General features: G+C 49.6%; 2 protein-coding genes and 1 non-coding gene across 4 annotated transcripts; 1 reads left to right on the top strand and 2 right to left on the bottom strand.

The window, feature by feature from the left end:
• Positions 1-838: 838 nt before the first annotated feature.
• On the top strand, positions 839-4,059 carry NOXO1 (NADPH oxidase organizer 1). The gene is made up of 7 exons (XM_075166055.1): positions 839-965; positions 1,079-1,154; positions 1,656-1,836; positions 2,101-2,294; positions 2,637-2,750; positions 3,019-3,136; positions 3,405-4,059. The coding sequence occupies exons 1-7, from the start codon at positions 891-893 to the stop codon at positions 4,057-4,059; spliced, it is 1,413 nt and encodes a 470-aa protein (XP_075022156.1). The 5' UTR covers positions 839-890.
• Positions 4,060-5,599: 1,540 nt separating this feature from the next.
• On the bottom strand, positions 5,600-16,130 carry TBL3 (transducin beta like 3). Of its 2 annotated transcripts, none has more exons than XM_075165548.1 (22): positions 16,046-16,130; positions 15,901-15,952; positions 15,722-15,814; positions 15,396-15,443; positions 14,965-15,106; positions 14,357-14,441; positions 13,738-13,905; positions 13,372-13,447; positions 12,841-12,937; positions 12,216-12,412; positions 11,719-11,860; positions 11,181-11,239; positions 10,541-10,644; positions 9,726-9,876; positions 9,351-9,581; positions 8,489-8,559; positions 7,920-8,076; positions 7,441-7,499; positions 6,852-6,955; positions 6,542-6,613; positions 5,979-6,170; positions 5,600-5,819 (listed from the first exon to the last, which is right to left on the bottom strand). In XM_075165548.1, exons 1-22 carry the CDS (start codon positions 16,084-16,086, stop codon positions 5,707-5,709), a joined length of 2,454 nt encoding a protein of 817 aa, XP_075021649.1. In that variant the 5' UTR covers positions 16,087-16,130; the 3' UTR covers positions 5,600-5,706. The 2 variants fall into 2 exon arrangements, with proteins under 2 accessions (XP_075021649.1, XP_075021650.1); XM_075165549.1 differs by having other exon boundaries at positions 5,979-6,137.
• A 722-nt stretch (positions 16,131-16,852) lies between these two features.
• On the bottom strand, positions 16,853-16,977 carry LOC142089481 (small nucleolar RNA ACA64). The gene has a single exon (XR_012676213.1). It is a non-coding gene; the product is annotated as a small nucleolar RNA ACA64 (small nucleolar RNA).
• Between the last annotated feature and the right edge of the window lie 175 nt (positions 16,978-17,152).

Below are 17,152 nucleotides of genomic sequence, written 5' to 3'. Positions count from 1 at the left end.
TGACCTCCCCGACACCCAGGCATGATAAAAGGACCCAGCCGCAGGGCCAGGCTCGCTTACCGGCATTATTCTGGTAAGGATGAGATAAGATAAGATGCTTCTCCTCCCCAGCTCTCTGAACTATGCCCCTGCCATCTGCACCTGGGAGTATTTGCATGTTAAAAGCAGGGGGACAGCTAAAACGCACGCGGTAGTTTGCCAAATTACGGAATTTCTGCCAGCGTTACTGGGCGGAGGAGGAAGCGCTGGAACGCCTGCGCCCTGCCTCCCGCTCCAGCATATTTAACCACGGGAGTCGTGCCCGGAGCCGCATCTCTGCTCAGCCTCCAGCTGCCCTGGGAGGGAGGAGCAGGCTTGGGGAAGATGAGCGGCGGCAGGTACCCAGTGGATGTGAAGGCTGTAGGCTTGATGCAATGCAGAAAGCAGAAGGTACTTTAATGGGGTTTTTTGGTGGATTTTTTTTTCTTCTTAAATATTTACAAATTGGGATACTAGAGGGCTTTTTGAGTTACTCTTACAGGGGTATACCTGCTCGTTTCCCCGCAGTGTTGGGATTAGAGCCTTGTGATCTAGGACAGGGATCTTGGACTTGTTTTTTAATGGTCTTAATATCATAAGAAAATGGTTATCTTGGATTCTGCTGTCTTTCTGTTCACAGTGTTGTAAATTTCTTCCAGTTTTAACAACGATTACCCATTTGGGGCCCGAAGGTTACGGAAATATTTTTGTAGGTCTAATGTTTAATTTAGCTTTTTAATGTGAGTCTTGCAGCCTGAAGCCAGAACTAAACCACAAGTCCTGACAAATGCCGATTGCTTGAAAGTGTCCAATATTGAACATTGTAATTAAAAAAAAAGCACTTCTTTTCCCTTTTATTTTTCCAGAACTACATGATGTTTGTGTCTTGGTCAGATCAGAACAATATTCTCATCTACCGGACATTTGAAGACTTTAAGAGATTCCATGTAAGTGAATATTTCCCTGAAAATAGGATTCCCATCCTGTGGAGGGGGGAAGGAGCCCAGCTGTGTGTCGGGGCTGCGAAGCATCACTATTCTCTCCTCCTCCTCGCTTTTAGAAAGAGCTGAAGAGAAAATTCCCCATCGAGAGTGGCTCGCTCAAGCGATCTGAGCGGACAATACCCAGGTTTAAAGGTAAGGAGAACAAATCTCTGATGTCTAACAAACACGATAGAGCTGTCGGGGACGGTCGTAACTGATGACATAGGCTTCAGTCTCTGAATCTGACCTTCCTCTGGAACAGATTAACAGCTCGCCCCTGCTCGTGGCATGGTACTGCTGGGTTACATCAATGTGCTGGGGCCTATTAAATAACTTAAAATAACCCAGGAAGATTTTTTTTTAATAGATAATTACACTTGGTAAATTAATATTACACTTTAAATATTGGCCCAGAGCTCCTTGCAATATTTACGTGTGAACAAAGATAAATTTTAGATTTAAAACTGTATCAACCAGGAGCTATTAAAAATGTTAGGGAGGCAGAGGCAGCTTCTGTTTCGGCTTCTTATAGTTTGGGCTTGTGCAGAGAGGGTGGTAGGTGAGGGCATCCCTGCATTTAGGCAAACGACGCTGCTCTCAAGGCATCCGGATCCGTTGTCGTCTTACACCAGCTTTGGTCTTGTTATTTTAAAGATGCAAATGTGAAGCAGAGGAGGAGCGGGAAGCTGAACAGGTGCCTGGAGGTACTGAAACTGCTGGAAACTTACTCCCAGGAGCTGCTGAAAACGGATGCTAAAATCTCCCAAGGTGAAGATGTGATTCAATTTTTCAAGGCACAGACCCAAGACCTAGATCCTTCCTTTCCTGAAAACAGGTATGAAATCATATTTGTATTTTTTGTTTGTATGTGTCTTCATGAAAGAGAAATGTTATAGAATACAAGTAGAAGAGAAACAACAGTTACATACCAGAGCAGCAGAGCAGGGAAGTTCTACTGAATGCTTTAATGCATGTTTATATTGTTTCTGATGCCTTAATTTTTCTTGGCCTACTGCATAGATGGTTTTACCAAAATTAATACTAAACTCAACCTTCCATGTGAGTTTTCAGTAAACTGATATTAAACTTTACTTTTCAGTGTTGTGATCATGCCATCAGAAATTGGAGGGGAAAAGAAAAACCAGCCACGGCAGCAGCCCTCCTCTATTACACACCCCCAGACATCCCAGAGCTACAGATGCATAGAAACCTTTGAAACCAAAGACACAAAGAACAAGAGTTTCAAAGTCGCTAAGAAGGAAATTGTTGAAGTGTTAATCAAGGACATGACCGGTATGTGTGATAGGGATTCTTCAGTTTCGGGGAGGGATGGTCTAGATTGATTCAGAGCTTGGCAAATCCGAGTCAGTAGCATCACGGGTGCGGGTGGGTGTTTGTACATGTGGTGTGCTTACCCGGATTTACACGGGAGGAAAGAACAAAGCGTCAGCACGGCATCGGATTTACACGGGAGGAAAGAACAAAGCGTCAGCACGGCATCGGCCAGGCACTGAGCTGCTCTGCAGAATCTCCCTCCTGTCTCTTGCGGCAGAGCAGCCCCTACCCAGGGATTATGGTCATCTGTCTACTTGCAGGCTGTTAAAAACCTTTTTTTTTTTTTGCTATCTGCTGCAGGATGGTGGCTAGTGGAAAACACAGACAAGCAGATAGCCTGGTTCCCAGCCTCGTACCTGGAAGAGATTGACATCCACAAGGACATCCAGCATGCCTTGAGCTCAAACGAGGAGGGTAAGTCTGCTTCTGGCTCCCTGGGACACCACGTTCCTCCTTCAAAAAATGAGTTCTGTAAAAACCCCACCACTTTAACCACTGCTTGGAGTCCCTGACTCTGCTGATCAGCTCTGCCATCAGCTGTGGGTCTCTGAGCAAATCAGTCACTTACACGGACACTTGTCAGGCAGCTCTCGCTTGCTCCCCAGGGCTGCTGCGCTGTCGGTCACAGGGATGGAGGCATTTTCTCCGCAAGGCAAAAACGACCTCCCCCTTCTCTCTGCAGGCAGCCTGTACTTTGTTGTGCGGGCCTACGAGTCTCAGAAGGCAGACGAGCTCTCGCTGAACAACGGTGTCGTTGTAGAGGTGGTCAGGAAATCCGACGATGGCTGGTGGCTGATCCGGTAAGAAGGCTTTTCCGAAGCTCTCGTTCCCCGAGGGAGCCGGTTACCTGCTGCAGGTGCTTCTTGCCTGCTCCTCCCCAGGCGGGGTGCAGAGGAGCTCCCCCTGAGTTGACTGCCCTTGGCTAGGGACGGTTTCCCCTTCCTCATGCCCTGGGTACTGCATTGGGTTGAGTCCTCACCTGCTTCCCCTGGGTGCTCTGCTCCCTCCCCTTGGTCTGAGCTGGGAGAAGGGCTCTTTTCAGCGTTGCTTTTCATCCTTCCCCTTCAGATACAACGGCCGTACCGGCTACATGCCCTCCATGTGCCTCCAGCCCTACAAGAATCCTCACCACAAGTTCCAGACCATCATAAGCTGCGGGCTCAACGTCTCCACCCCGAACCTCTGCTCCTCCCTGATGGCTCCCCAGCCCCGGGGTGAGGCCGCGGGACAGCACAGGGTGCAGGCTTGCTCTTCCCTCGACCGGACTGAAGAGGACGTGATCTCTCCGAGAAGCAGATCAAGGTCTCTGCCCAGGGCCAGCTCCACCCCAGACCTGGAGTCAGACAGCTCGTCCCTCAGCTCGGGGAGCGGCAGCGAGCAGGATGGCCGGCTGAGCTGGAAGCCGGGCTTGTCAAGGTCTCTGCCCGAAGTCGAGCAGGCCAGGAGCTCTCCCCTGGGGCACGCCCTGGCCACACACAGCAGCAAGTCTCCACGCCTCACCCGCAAGGACAGGAACGATTCGGGCTTCGTGGAGTCATCTGCGGCTGACCTAAGCTACTCCCTCACTGACCCAGGCTTGGCCACGTGTGTCCCCAAGGTGCCCGTGCGCCCCTCAGCCCACGAGATCCTCCAGAAGTGCAGCACCGTCACGAAGCGAGCCGTGCAGCAGTCTTCCCCCCGGCCGGCCCTCCAGGCCCTGCTCCCTCTCCCGAGCATGCACTAGCGCCCCGGGGGGGCACGGACCCGGCCCCCGGCCAGCACCACGACCGAGAGCCAGGCACCCGCCTCGCCCAAGTCCCGCAGGAGCCGCGGGCAGTGGTGTGGGAAGCGTCAGGGCTTGGACTGTCGCTTTCCAAGGACACGCATGCAACCTGGGTAGCACCGGTTTGTGCTGCAGCTTGCACAGGGAGGCCGGGGAGCCAGGAGGGGCTTTACTGGAGTTAGCGGGAGAGGGTGCAGTGGTTTAACTTATCAGGGGAGTCAGGGCAGCTGCGGATCTGGCAGGTCCCGTGTCAGTTAGAGGTCACTTCGGATTCAGTTAATTCTCCCTCAGGCAGGTATTTATCCTGCAGCGTAGTATGTGAAAATCTCACAGTCGTTCTTGCATTATTCCCCACACCGGGGTTAGCTGGCAAAGTGCTGCAGCCACCCTGGAGAGCAGGCGTGAAATCCAGACAGGGTAAATGACTCGGGGTCACCCACGAAATCCGGAGCTACAATTACTGGCATTGGGTAGGGATGGGATGGTGCAGCCATGTGAGTGTCATTTACCTGAACCCCCTATTTTATATATTTTTTAAACTCTTTGATTTTTGATATTTGTTTGGGGGTTTTGGGGTTTTTTTGGTTTGTAGGTTTTTTTTTTAAAGGTTAGATCAACTTGGGTAGTGGAGAACTGGCTGTCAAATATATGAACTGGCTGGATCTGCTGAATGGCTGAGAACAAAAAAACCTGTTGGCTGGGAACCTCATCTCTGACCGTTCCCTATAGCGATGTCTGTGCAGGCACAGAAACAACAATGGTTGTAATACAGCTCGTTTCCCAACGGGGTCAGGGGGGCAGAGCTCATTTTTATGAACAAAAAGGGGGTGTGATAGTTACTGAAACTTACAGCAGTTCTCATCCTAAACTCATTTGCTACAATTGAGTCAGAAAAATAGCTATAGGAAAACTTAAGACTTTTATATAGATTGCTACCTTTAGTTTTAGTTATTCTCCCAGGTATCTGTTAATTTTTTTTGAAACTAGCAATTTAACCAACTTGTGAGGTATTTATGTTGTTCTAAATTTTATTATTGACATTTTTGTCTCTGAAATAAAATACATGTAAATATCTGTGAAGACTCCTGGTTTTTTATACGTTAAAAATTTGCTAGCTGGGGAATTAAAATTGTGCTTATCTCCCTCCCAGGCGCTAACATTTGGGGCGGGCACAGATGGGAGACCTGCCTTGGCCCAGGCTGGGTTTTGCCCAAGCAAAGAAAATATTCATGACACAACACTGATGGATACGCACTGCCTAGCTGGGCTTTGGGACGCGATACGGCATTGCCAACTCCGTGAAGTCTTTCAATGCCCGGTAAAGACCAACTGCGTGTTCAGAGCCAGGTTCTGCCTTTTCTCCAAACCAAGTGCTGTTTAAGTGTCTGGGCCTGAAAAAGCAGGGTGTGAAAATACAAAGGGAAACCACAGCTTGGCCAAAGGAATGACCCTTCCTCTCACCAAGCCCCAAGGACACCGAATGCTGGACTTGTTTTAGAAATTCAAACTTTAAGAATTTATTATAAAATACAGTAGTCCAGTCGCCATACCTTGTGGGAAAGCAGTTCAGACTCTGCCCTCTGGAAAGAGCAACTGGTGGGCGGAGGGTCACAAAGTCACGTCTTCCTGCTGGGCTGCATCAGCCAGCCTCATGTTTTGCCACATGAAATCAATGAACATGGAGGCCTGCAGCAATCGGCTCAGCCTCTGAAAATGGCGCTCTGCAAAGAGAGGAATCCAATCGTCAGCATCACAGGAGAGAGAGCTCACCAGAACGGGGTGCAAGAATCTCTCTTCTCTTTAGACCAAGGCAAACAAGGAATATTCACAACACAGGAGGAGCCCGCAGGCTCACAGCCCGTCCCCGCAGCGTGACTCACCGGTGTAAGGCAGCAGGGACTCCACAGCAGATTTAATGCCCGAGTACTGCAGGAGGCTGTCTGGTGCTTCGTGCTTCAGGAGGGTTTCAATGACGGCTTGGGCCTCGTGGCAGTTTCGAGAGTTCGTATTCCACGTCACCAGGAACGTTAACACCGCCTCTAGGGAGGAAGGAAATTTGTACACGCACGGCGCTGGCGCGCAGGAGATGCCAAGTTGGAAAGCATCTCTTCTCCCTCACGGTTCAGCTCCCGCACACCGTGCCTGACGAGCCCGGAGGGGCAGAACAGCCACGCACAGAACCGCTTCTTGAGCTGTCACAGGGACATCCTGAACAAGGCTGGTAAGGCCAGGCAAAGCCGCTCACGCAAGCGCAGAGCAGTTGTGCTGTGCACCACAAGTAGCACCGTAACAAAGAAGCTGGCCCGGGGCAGCAGTCCTGCTTGAGGGTGGTGGGAGCTCAGTGGTAAACGCTGAGTCTAGGGAGATTCTTCTTTTAATTTCAGTTGAGAAAACAAGCCCCTAACCTGAAAGGTTTTAGCGCTTAAACCGTGTTGCAACAAACCTTTCTGATCCTTCCGGAGCCGAACAATGTTCTCTTCCAAGTGCTTTCTCCCATCAGTTTCCTTGAGGATGGCTGCAGGAAAGAGAAATGAAGAGTTCATGCAAGTGTTCAGCCCATGCACCCGTGGGCTGAGAGCAGGGAGGCTATTTGCTGTCTGGGGTGATTTCACGTAGGAAAACGGGAGTCATAAAAGAAAGGGAAAACTGAGGCTTTCAGACAATTAGACTTTGTAGCCTTCGTCCACCTGGAAGAGATGTTCTGGAAAGCAGAGAGGGCAGAAAAATGCCTTCAGAGCACAACGTGGACTCACCTTTGACCACCATCAACACTGTGTGCGGACGATCCAGAGAGATTGCCAACCCTAAAGCTTTGAGATATCTTTTCTCATGAAGCAGGTTAGAAAGCTCTTGCTCTCTGGAAAACAAATCAGGGTCAAGAGAGTGAGACAAATATTTGGTTAGCGGAAAAAAATGCTATACAGAAAGTAGCAGATTTGGCAGTAACAGTGTACAGAGGTTTAACGCCAAGAAGTTAATACTGCTTGCCAATGAATGCCTCGGTGCCCTCATTGTGCAGATAATTACCCTGGCACGTTCAAGGGCTCCCTGAACTATTCAGCGCTGGCTGAAGCAGGAGAAAGTGAAAGTTTCTGGCGGTTTGACTTTGCTTATCTTAGCAGTGCATAAACCTGAAACCAGTCAATTGTCAAGCTGACAGTATTATAGGAAGGCTTTGCAGGAACTAAAGATAAAGGCAGAAGAGACTACTGTGCCTTGACAGCCTCTAAATAGCTAAATGATGTAATTCGGATTAGCTGGAGCTGGATGGCTGTAGATGTGGACAGTTTCACTGCACAGAGTTTGCGTTTCACAGCTCATTATTGCACAGGATCAACTTACTTCATAATCTGCTCTTCCTGTTTAGCTTGCGCCTCTTTCTCTTCAATTTCAGTGACATCCTATAAAAAAAACAGAATATAACTTCGTCAAATCTTGCTTTAATACAGATGAATTTTTATTTAGCCATCAAGTGATTAGGAAACCACTTTCTGCAGCAAGATCTCTAGGTCAAGTAATTTAAGTGTTAAATCCAGCAACTCGCAACTTCCCTCCAAACCACCTTCAGAACACCAGCGCTGGGCAGGCTGCAAAGGCCCATCTCTGTTTTTACATCAACTGGGCAAGTACAGTATGGCCAAAAAAAAAACCACCACCAAACCCCAAGATATGCCTTACTGACCCAATTTCAAAGTGCAGAAAATGAGGAGAGCACGTGCCACACTGGAACAGTGCGGAACAAGCAGCTGGGATCCTGAGCTCTCCAACTGCGTCCTCATTACTAACCCAGAGAGGAAACGTAGAAAGACGCCGTACCGTACCTTCCACAGTGTGATGCAGGAGTCACTGGATGCTGTCACAACCATATCATCTTGCTTGTTAGAGTGAAGACCCCAGATTTTATCTTCATGACCATCTAACGTTTTCACACACTCATTTGTTTTAATTGTCCAGAGTTTTAAGAGACCATCAGAACCGCTTTTGGAAGAGAAGGAAACATAACAAAAAGAATCACTGGACAGATCCATTCTTGCTCTGCCCCACCTCAAATATCAGATGAACTTGTCCCATTCCAATGCCTTTCAAACAGGTGCAGAATTAACCAAAAACGTCAAGGGCGAGATGCAGCCTTAGCTCTGCCTAACTATAGAGCACGTCACTAACCCAGCAACGTCACGGCAGCTAACTAGAATCCACAGCGTAACGGGGGAAGAGGAAGATAAGTTAGCCCTGCAGAAAGCTTGGCATAAACGTGGCATCTTCCTATCAATCTTCCCAAAACCAAATCCAATACACAAGACTCTTCCCTCTTGCTGCTGGTATCAGCTAAGAGAGTTGCCTTCTGATTACTTTTGGCATTTTCCTCTAGACTCCTGGTGTAGGCACTTACCTGCTGAGCAGTTGTGTTCCTCGGCTTACAAAAATGATCTTCAGTACGGAGGCATCATGACCTTCAAAGGTCTGGAAAACAGCAAGGAAGCTCAGAAGTGTTAGAGTTGTTGCCAGGCCTTTCAAGAGGGTCCTCTTTCCAGAGGATAATATGTACTCCTAAAGCCCAAATAGGTAAGTTCCAAAAAGCAGCCTCTATCCTTGGGACTTTTACTGTAGGTTAAAAGGGCAGTAGGAAACGACTTGTCCTCATAGCATTTCTTCAAACAACCTGCTTGCTTAAAACTCGTTGCCCAAGGTCATATTGCAAACGGTCTGAACGGTGCGGCCAGCTGCATGGGCCAGCTCCCCAGAAGGTCGGTCCCCCTGCCACTGCACGCAGCACCCGTTCAGTGAGGTAACACTGCTGGGCAGAACAGGGCACAGAGTAGCAACCGCCTTCTCATTGTCTTAGCGAGACACTACTGGAGGGGAAAGATAGTTCTTCTACGAAGAGTGAGTCTGAAGTTTAAACTTGCGTGTTTCTCCTTCACGCCCACAGCTGCGTCAGGCAAAGGCAGCTTTCTTTCAATAGCTTGAAAGTGCTTTTCCCCTATGGTCAACCATGTTGCTCACTGGTTAGCTAGAGAAGAAAGATCGCTTGAGCACACTGGGCAGATGCTCTTGCTCTGGAGCTCTGCATGCAGCTTACACATCCAAGACCCTGGAGAACAAGGCTAGACCTGGATAGTTCCTCCTTCAGCATGGCCACATTGCTACACTTCAGCTGCACTCACTAGCACATACTTTTTGAAACAGCCTTAATCAATCCCTGTAACATGCAAGGGCTGCCTGGAGCAAGGGGCAGTCTGAGTTCTCATTACCTTCAGACAGCTGAAGTCCCGAAGACCCCAAAGCTTCAGGGTCCCATCTGCTGAAGAGGTGGCCAAGATCTGATCCACTGGGGAGAACTGCACACACCAGATTCCACGCTTATGTCCAGTGAAGACACCCAGCAAAGAACAATCAGAACAGGACCACAGCTTGGCCAGCCGATCCTGCGAGCCTGTGGCGATGAGCTTGTCATTCGGGGAAACTGCCACGCTGTTTATGTCCTAGAGAAGTCACACAAGTACAGAGAGGGCAAAGCAGTTTAAGTCTTTGCTCTTGCTGTCGGTCAGGTAATAAACGTAGGGTACAACAGAGGAGAGAAAGATTTAAGTATGAAAAGCATGTTCTAATGACAGATGGAGCTCTACCTTGTCATGACCCCTCTCAGTCACTTTTGCATGAAGGGTTTCTGGACTGGAGATCAAGGCTGCTTTTGCTTTTGAAGTGAGGGATTCTGGGATATTCCAGATCTTGATTGTGCAGTCCTGGCTGCTGGTCACTATGAAGCTTTCTTTCAGTCTGAAAGGCATAAAAAAGTCAAGTGTAAGGAACCAAAACAGTGGCTTCCCCTGCAGAGAAAAAAAGGCCTTCTCCTCCCCTACCAGGGCCTACACACATTCGGTCACCCTGCTGGGATGTGAAACAGAGTGCTTTAATGTTTTTTCAAGCTGTCTTTCATTTTACTTAGGTCCCTGGGATAGCCTCCAGCAATTCAGACATTAGGCAAGAGCACTGCTAGCTCTCCTCATTTACAGACAAAGGTATACTGCAGCTCTTGAACAGGCAAGCTGGGCTTCCAGACTGTTAGGCTGCACGAAGAAAAGAGAAGAGCTGATAAACAGACGTGCTATTCAAGCAAGCACCTTCACAGACACATTCCCTTCACTCCCCAACCCTCCTCTCCGGATCGCTCAAGCTTTATCTGGCGACTTATCCAGCTGCTGCTCTTTAAGGCAAATGAGAGTTAAGACTGCCAAAGAAATGCAAACTTCACAACTTATGGATAGACAGATGTGCATCCAAAAAAAAAAATCATCCTTCCTTCAAACTCAGAGCACCATGACAAGCTGGGACCACGAATGAGAAACAGGGGCAGGAATCCACCAAAACATTCACCCTGAGGATCAGCAAAGCAGCCATGACTCATGCTTGCCAAGGTAAACCCTCGTCTGATTTTTATTACCTTGAGCAAGAGACAGCGCCTACCCCATGCGCGTGACCCAATCCTTGGGCAACACAGATCACCCTTCCATCTTTGTTCATCCGCCAGACTCGAAGGCTTTTGTCCTGTAATGGGAGAGGACAGAAACCGCTGTGCTTTTTTGACAAGCGATCAGTTCCCCATGCATTCACCACATCCGTGAGCCTCACTATTCACTTCTTTTCAAGCTTGAACCTTTGTCTCTATTCGTCAGAGCAGGTGAGGGCAGGCACAGCCAAGCAGGGTGCGCTGCAGTCTGGGATTCCAGCACGGAGGTTTATTTCTGGGTGTACCAGGGCAGTCGGCACCTTTTCTTCCAAGACGGTGTTTACACACAGCTCCCCCTCAGTCTCACCCTAATGACATCTCTGAACTCTAATGCAAGACCAAGACGCTTGGAGAATGAGACATCTCCTTTCAGGCTAATAAAATACAATCAAACACATTTCCCCAGGGACAACGTTAAAAAGGGATCGTGGAAGAACCTTATATTTGGGGGATGTAGCAGACAGGAATTCCATCTGAACAAAAGCCCTTTCTGGACTGCCAAAAAGGAATACAACTCTGCCCATAAAGATCAATAGAAATGAAGAGTTTCATTAAATGAAGAAAACTGACACACCTTAGCACAGCTGACAAACATCAGGCCTTTTCTGAAGACATCCAAAGCAAGAATTGTTTCTAAGCAGAAGAAGAAAAAACAGCTGGATGCAAAGTAATACTGAAATCGGACAACAGAAATGCATGAATTGAGTCCACCGCTTACTGACTGGGGGACAGGTTTGGGACACTCGGGAACCTATCCACACTCACTACGGAGTGACTGGCTGCTTACGGCATTGGGGCGAGTCTGTCACTTGCAGCCACCAAACTGCACTCAGAGCTCGCACTCGTGTACCTACACCTTTGGCTCCCATTTAAATTGATCTCACTGCTAGCGAAAGGGACTGAACTGACAGACCCTGAAAAAGAAAACTAGTGCTTGCAAAACCAGGACAGCATAATATATCCTTTCTCCACACAACTCCAAAAACCTGTTGTGATGCTGTTCCAGAGAGAACTCAAGGACTCCAGTGTCCACATAAGAGTTGTGAGAGAAGCTGGTTAAAGAAGTACTTGCACGTCTCCCACCCACCCACGTCAGGGCTGACCACACACACCTGTGTGGCCGTAGAGGATCTGGCAGTGTGACGTTGCCAGTTCAAACACTTTCAGTTGAGGGCTGATGGTAGCCACAACAATGTGAGAATCACCGGGCCCAAGGAACTTCACATCCAGGACTTCATCGTTGTAACCTGCGAGCTGAGGATGGCAGAACAGAAACAGTTTAACAGGGAGAAGTACCAAATGCTCAGTGAGGCTGCATTACTGTTACCTTTCATGTAACACTGCATGTAAAAATCATATTAGACATAAGCTGGAGCACGGGAGGGATTTCTGGCTAGGCCTGTTCTGCTTTCCTTTTCCTATGTTTGCATCTGTGCAATATTCCTCCCAACAACCCCACCACTGAAATTGGCTTTCTGGCTTGTAACCAAGGAACAGCTCAAGTACAGGCAGGAGAGGAGGGCACCCCTGGACAAAGCTTTCCCCAGAAGCAGAGCTGATCCTCAAGTATGGATAAAGGAAGAGGAAAAGGGAGGCTGAGGGTTGTTACCTGCTTCCTGAGCTGAAGAGTTTGAGCGTCGTATAAAACAATGTTGTGTTCCACGGACACCGTGACAATCTCGTTTCTCTCAGGCACAAGCATGCACTGGGTGAGACTGTGCTCGCTGGCCTCCTCCTTCGACTCAAAGGGCACAGGCTGGGTATATACACAAGCAGCTGTGGCAACTTCCCAAACTTTCAGGACGCCTAACACAAATGATGATATAAATTATCTGTCAGAGCCATTGTTTTAGGCAGCGATTGTCCAACGAATATGAAACAAACCCTGGCCTCGCCTACTGGAAAAAGCTACACAGCTTTAAGGCAGGACTGTGAAGAGATCCAATCACAGTGGCATGAAGGCCCACAATGTTTTTCTTCTTCAGTCTAAATCAAACTTTTTTGCAGTTTGAAAACATACATAGTTAAAGCTCCGCAGCACGCCTGATCAATCCTGCTCATCCACTACTCTCGGAGGAACTCAGGATCAGGCTCTGCTCTCCAGCCCTCAGGGGTTCAGCCCAAGGCTTCTGCCACACAAAGAACGCACATCCCAGGAACAACGGCAATGCAGCGTCTTAAGTACAGTCCTTCCTCAGCCTCCAAATCTGGCTGCGATGTGCCAGGACACTCACCTTTGCTTCCAGCTGTGACAAAGTGCAACCCTTGTTTCTTCACACCCAGTTGAGAGAAATCTCCCTTTTCAGGTAACAAGATGGCAGCTTCCACACTCTGCAAGAGAGTTGGCCAAACACCGGCTGAGCGCGAGGGACCAGCGCCCCGTTTCAGCCGCCAGAGCTGTGCAACAGCCCGCTAGTGCCGACAGACGCACACCCCCCTCTCACTGCCCCAGGCTACCGAGGACAGGCAGGTACAATGAGAGGACAGAGTTCTTACACGACTGCCCTTCCTTCCTCCTCCAGCACTGGGGCAGTGGAGGCAGCGGTGGCATATATTTTCTCAAACTGCCCAGACACAACCACACCAAGCAAGGAGAGTAAGAAAATAAACAGCTTTAGACACAGAGTTTTAAGGCCTCTGGAAAGTACAAGGGACAGAAACCTGATTTCATAACACATAGGAACGTAAAGAGGGAGAGGTACCATACAAACTGTGATCTAGAAACTCCAAAGGATCTCAAAGGAATAAATGCAATGCCATTTCACCTCATAGACAGGGACGGTTCGTTTACTTTCTCTGGTTTTCAGATCCCACACCATGCAGATTTTATCACGGCCAGAACTGCAAGTTAAAAGAGCAGTTTCAGTGCTAAAGCCATTCAACTCGGGTTCTGAGTCCAAATTTGGAATTGTGGGAAAGGGCCCATGTGAAAGAAAGCACCAGCCTTCCACGTGACAGCACGGTACATTGCCAGAAACACAAAATCAGTCACTCGCTTGTACAGTCAAGCAGAGACTGAACACTTGTAGCAGTCCTTCCCCTCTCCGGAGCACCTTCCCAGACCCTACAGAAACACCCAGTCTCTGGCAGGGTGAACGGGAGAGAAAGGCTAAGCCTCTGCAAGGTTCTACCTAACGAGCGTGTTTCCATCTGCAAACGCCAGCGAGGTGACAGCACTGAAGTGGCCGTCCAGCGTAGCAACACACTTGCTGGAATTCAGGTCCCAGATGCGGATTTTGTAGTCGATTGAGGAGGAGAAGAGTTGCAGACGGGAGATATCAGGATGGAACTCAACAAGGCTAGACAGAAGGAGATGCACTTGAACAGGACAGAATAAACTATCTGGTGTGCTGGCATTAACCCAACATTTAAATAAATATACATTCTACACAACGAGTTTGACAGAACAATTGACATGAATTTATACCAGGACTTTCTTTGTAGGATTTCATTCCTCTGCCACCCACCAGAAATATTTACAATTGATCTTTGTCAGTCTTACGCATTCTTGAAGCACAGATACTCCATTTAGATCCCAACAAATTTCTTGATAAAACTCTTTCCTCTCTGGGCTAAAGTCAGCCACAGCCCTGCTCCTTCACTAGACATCTCAAAAATCAGGAAACAGAAGAGCCCAGAACCTGCTCGGAATGGGCCTTTACATTCCGTTAACTCAAGACATTTCACATCAATCTCAGCGTCCAAGCATCACACTAACGCCAACGACCGACAAATACAACTCGTCCTTACTGTACAACTCCTGAGGATCCCTTTAGGTTGTGTGTGCAGTACTGCTTGATCATATCCCAGATCTTAATGGTGCTGTCACAGCCGCCTGGGAAAAGAAGGACATATAAGAACAAACTACAGAGGAGAGAGACGCAGGAGGTCCAACATATCAGCAACTGTAAAATTTAATTGGTTGCAAAGGCAGCAGAAAGAAAAATGAATCCAATAACAACCACCCACACCAAGAGAAGCTCACGGAGCACCTTACACTTTCAGAGAGCTGGGCAAAACCTTGCTCACAGTCAAACCTGAAGTACAATTAAGTTACAGGTCATGCCTGACCTCCTCCATCTCCGAGAGTCCCAGTTCTACACCAGGATAACTACACCACACTGTCTCACAGATGCCTGATTTTTATCAGCATTTTACTAAGTATATGTTAGATAGAACCTTGAAAGGATCCCTCTTTGTCTGTCAAGATGTCACTTTATTTAAGGAAAATCTCTTCTGATTGTGTCTGAATTCAGGAGATCACTACCTCAGGCTGTGCCCAGGTGAGCCAAATTATTCAAAAGCAGAAGGGCCACTCGGTATCATTCCCATCGTGTGACACAGAAACAGGACCGTACCTGTGGCTAACAGCGTTGAAGTAGAGTCAAAGGCCATGCTAGCAACCGGCGCTACGTGCACGGCTTTCCACGTGCGAACGCACTTGTTCTCTCGCCAGTTCCACTGCTTCAGCAACAGGGCTCGGCTCCCTGTCACGAGGACCTAAGCAAAAGCAAGGCGAAGGAAAGCGCAATTAACTGCTGATTAGATTTTTCTTTCTTTCAGTGCCACACAGAAAGCACAGAAATGCCCATTGCTATGACACTCTTGAAGTTCAGTCTCTCAGCACTCCTCTGTCTGACTTGAGCCCAGAAGGGAAAACAGACTGAGAAGACGCCGCAGAGGTCTTTGGAAACACAGGGCGCTTCCAGGCGGAGCAGCTTTCAGTGTTCACTGGCTTTATCAGGAGGCCTGACAGAGCAGCACAGAAAACCACGAAGCAAACACATACCTCATCACTGGGGCTAAGAACAAAGGAACTGATATCCTCTTCATCGTCCTATGGAAACGAAAGGAAGAAACGCAGAGTTAAACCCCCTGTGGAGCGGCGTGCTCTCAGAGTTCCCTTCTCTACATACTTCTGCTGACACTGAGCGCACCCAGCTGCGCTTAGGGACAACCCAAATAATACCTGTCTGCGTTTAGAACCATTCCCATCCTCCCCTCCACCTCTCGCTCTTGGGAGCTTTCGAACAACAGCCGGCGATAGCGGTAAAACACCTCAGGAGCCTTGGAAAATCCTCAGCGGTTTCACGCACCTCAGCTGGGTCTCCTCACCTGCTGGAGGCTGTGCAGAGCTCCCGTCTCCACATCGATGACGTTCAGCTTGGAGCCACAGGGGCAAAACATGAACTTTCCGTCCCGGTTTATCTGGAGAAAAAGAGAACGGAAACCAGGAACGTTTACAGAGCCGGGAGACGGGGTATTCCCAAACCTGCCCCTCGCTGCCTCCGCACCTGGACTCGCCCTCCTTTGTAGAAGGGCTCCATCTTCCTCGACACGACGTAGCTGGAAGGGAAAGAGACAGACCGGCGGTTAACCCAAACCTGCGGCGGCCCGGTAGCTCCCGAAGGCGAAGCCGCCGCCCCGCCCGCTCCTCACTTGCTCTTGAAGCGCACGGGGCTGGCGGCGGCCGCCTCCATCTCCCGCTCCGCGTGCCGGCCGCTTCCGGCGCTCCCGGTTGCTACGGGAGAAAGGCGCCACTTCCGGCGCATGGAAGTGACGCACGGCGCCACGCCGGGGAGGGGACGCCACGAACGCCATCTTTAGTGTGGGCAGGAGGCGGGCACGGCCGCCATAGCCTCGCCCCCGCACACTTCCGAGGTGTGGGGGGAGAAAACACTCGGTACCTCCGTGCCAGCGCGGACAGCCGGGCCCAGAGCAGCCCCCGCACCACTGCCCAGCGCGCCAAAGCGTTGTCCAGCAAAGCATTCCCTCCCCGCCCCAAGGAAGCGACTTCCCAGCCCCAACCACAGGGAACAGTGGGGTTTTTGGACAATAGGAACGAGAAACAGAGACTCAACGAACAAGCTTTCGAGTAATTAATCTTTTATTGCATATAAAAATACATAAGTCCATCACTTCAAATGATTCCAGCTGTGAATACTGTCACAGGATCCCCTTCGCTTTGCAAGGCTCACCTTCACGAGCAGCCAAGAGGGAAGACTCGCTCTGAAGGCGTAAGAAAAGCACATGGCGCCGCACGCTGCGGGGCCGGCAGCTCTTCCTCGGGAAGGTAGGGCCACGCTCTGCAGCCCGGGCGGATCAGCACCGGCCAGTGCACCCGTCCGTCGGGGAGGCCGAGCACTCCCGGGCCGCGCTCGGTACCTGCTGGCGGAGGGAAAGGCAGCTTTCAGGAACAGCCATTGCCCCTGCACGCGTTAAGCCTCAATATCCGCTCGCTATAGGGGTTATGGGAACATGGGTTTCACTCCCCACGCATCACCGTGGGCAATAAGCTTAATGTTCCCTATACTGTCGGCACAGTTATCTCACCAGGGGCCACAGGAGACCCGAAGTGATTTTCAGACTGCGCCCGGCGCCCGCGGCTAACACGACCCCCAAAGCACCTCTCCAGGCCGCTCAACCGAAGCCCAGCCCAGCCCAGCCCAGCCCAGCCCTACCCTCCGCACCCCACCCGACACCAGCTCAGACAGCACCATAAGCGCGCCGCAAGAGATTTTTTTAAAGGAGCGCAAAAGGTGGAAA

This window comes from Calonectris borealis, chromosome 16, assembly GCF_964195595.1.
Source record: "Calonectris borealis chromosome 16, bCalBor7.hap1.2, whole genome shotgun sequence".
NCBI lineage: Eukaryota > Metazoa > Chordata > Aves > Procellariiformes > Procellariidae > Calonectris > Calonectris borealis.
The sequence above is the reverse complement of the archived record's forward strand: the minus strand, read 5'-3'. Positions and strand labels throughout refer to the sequence as shown.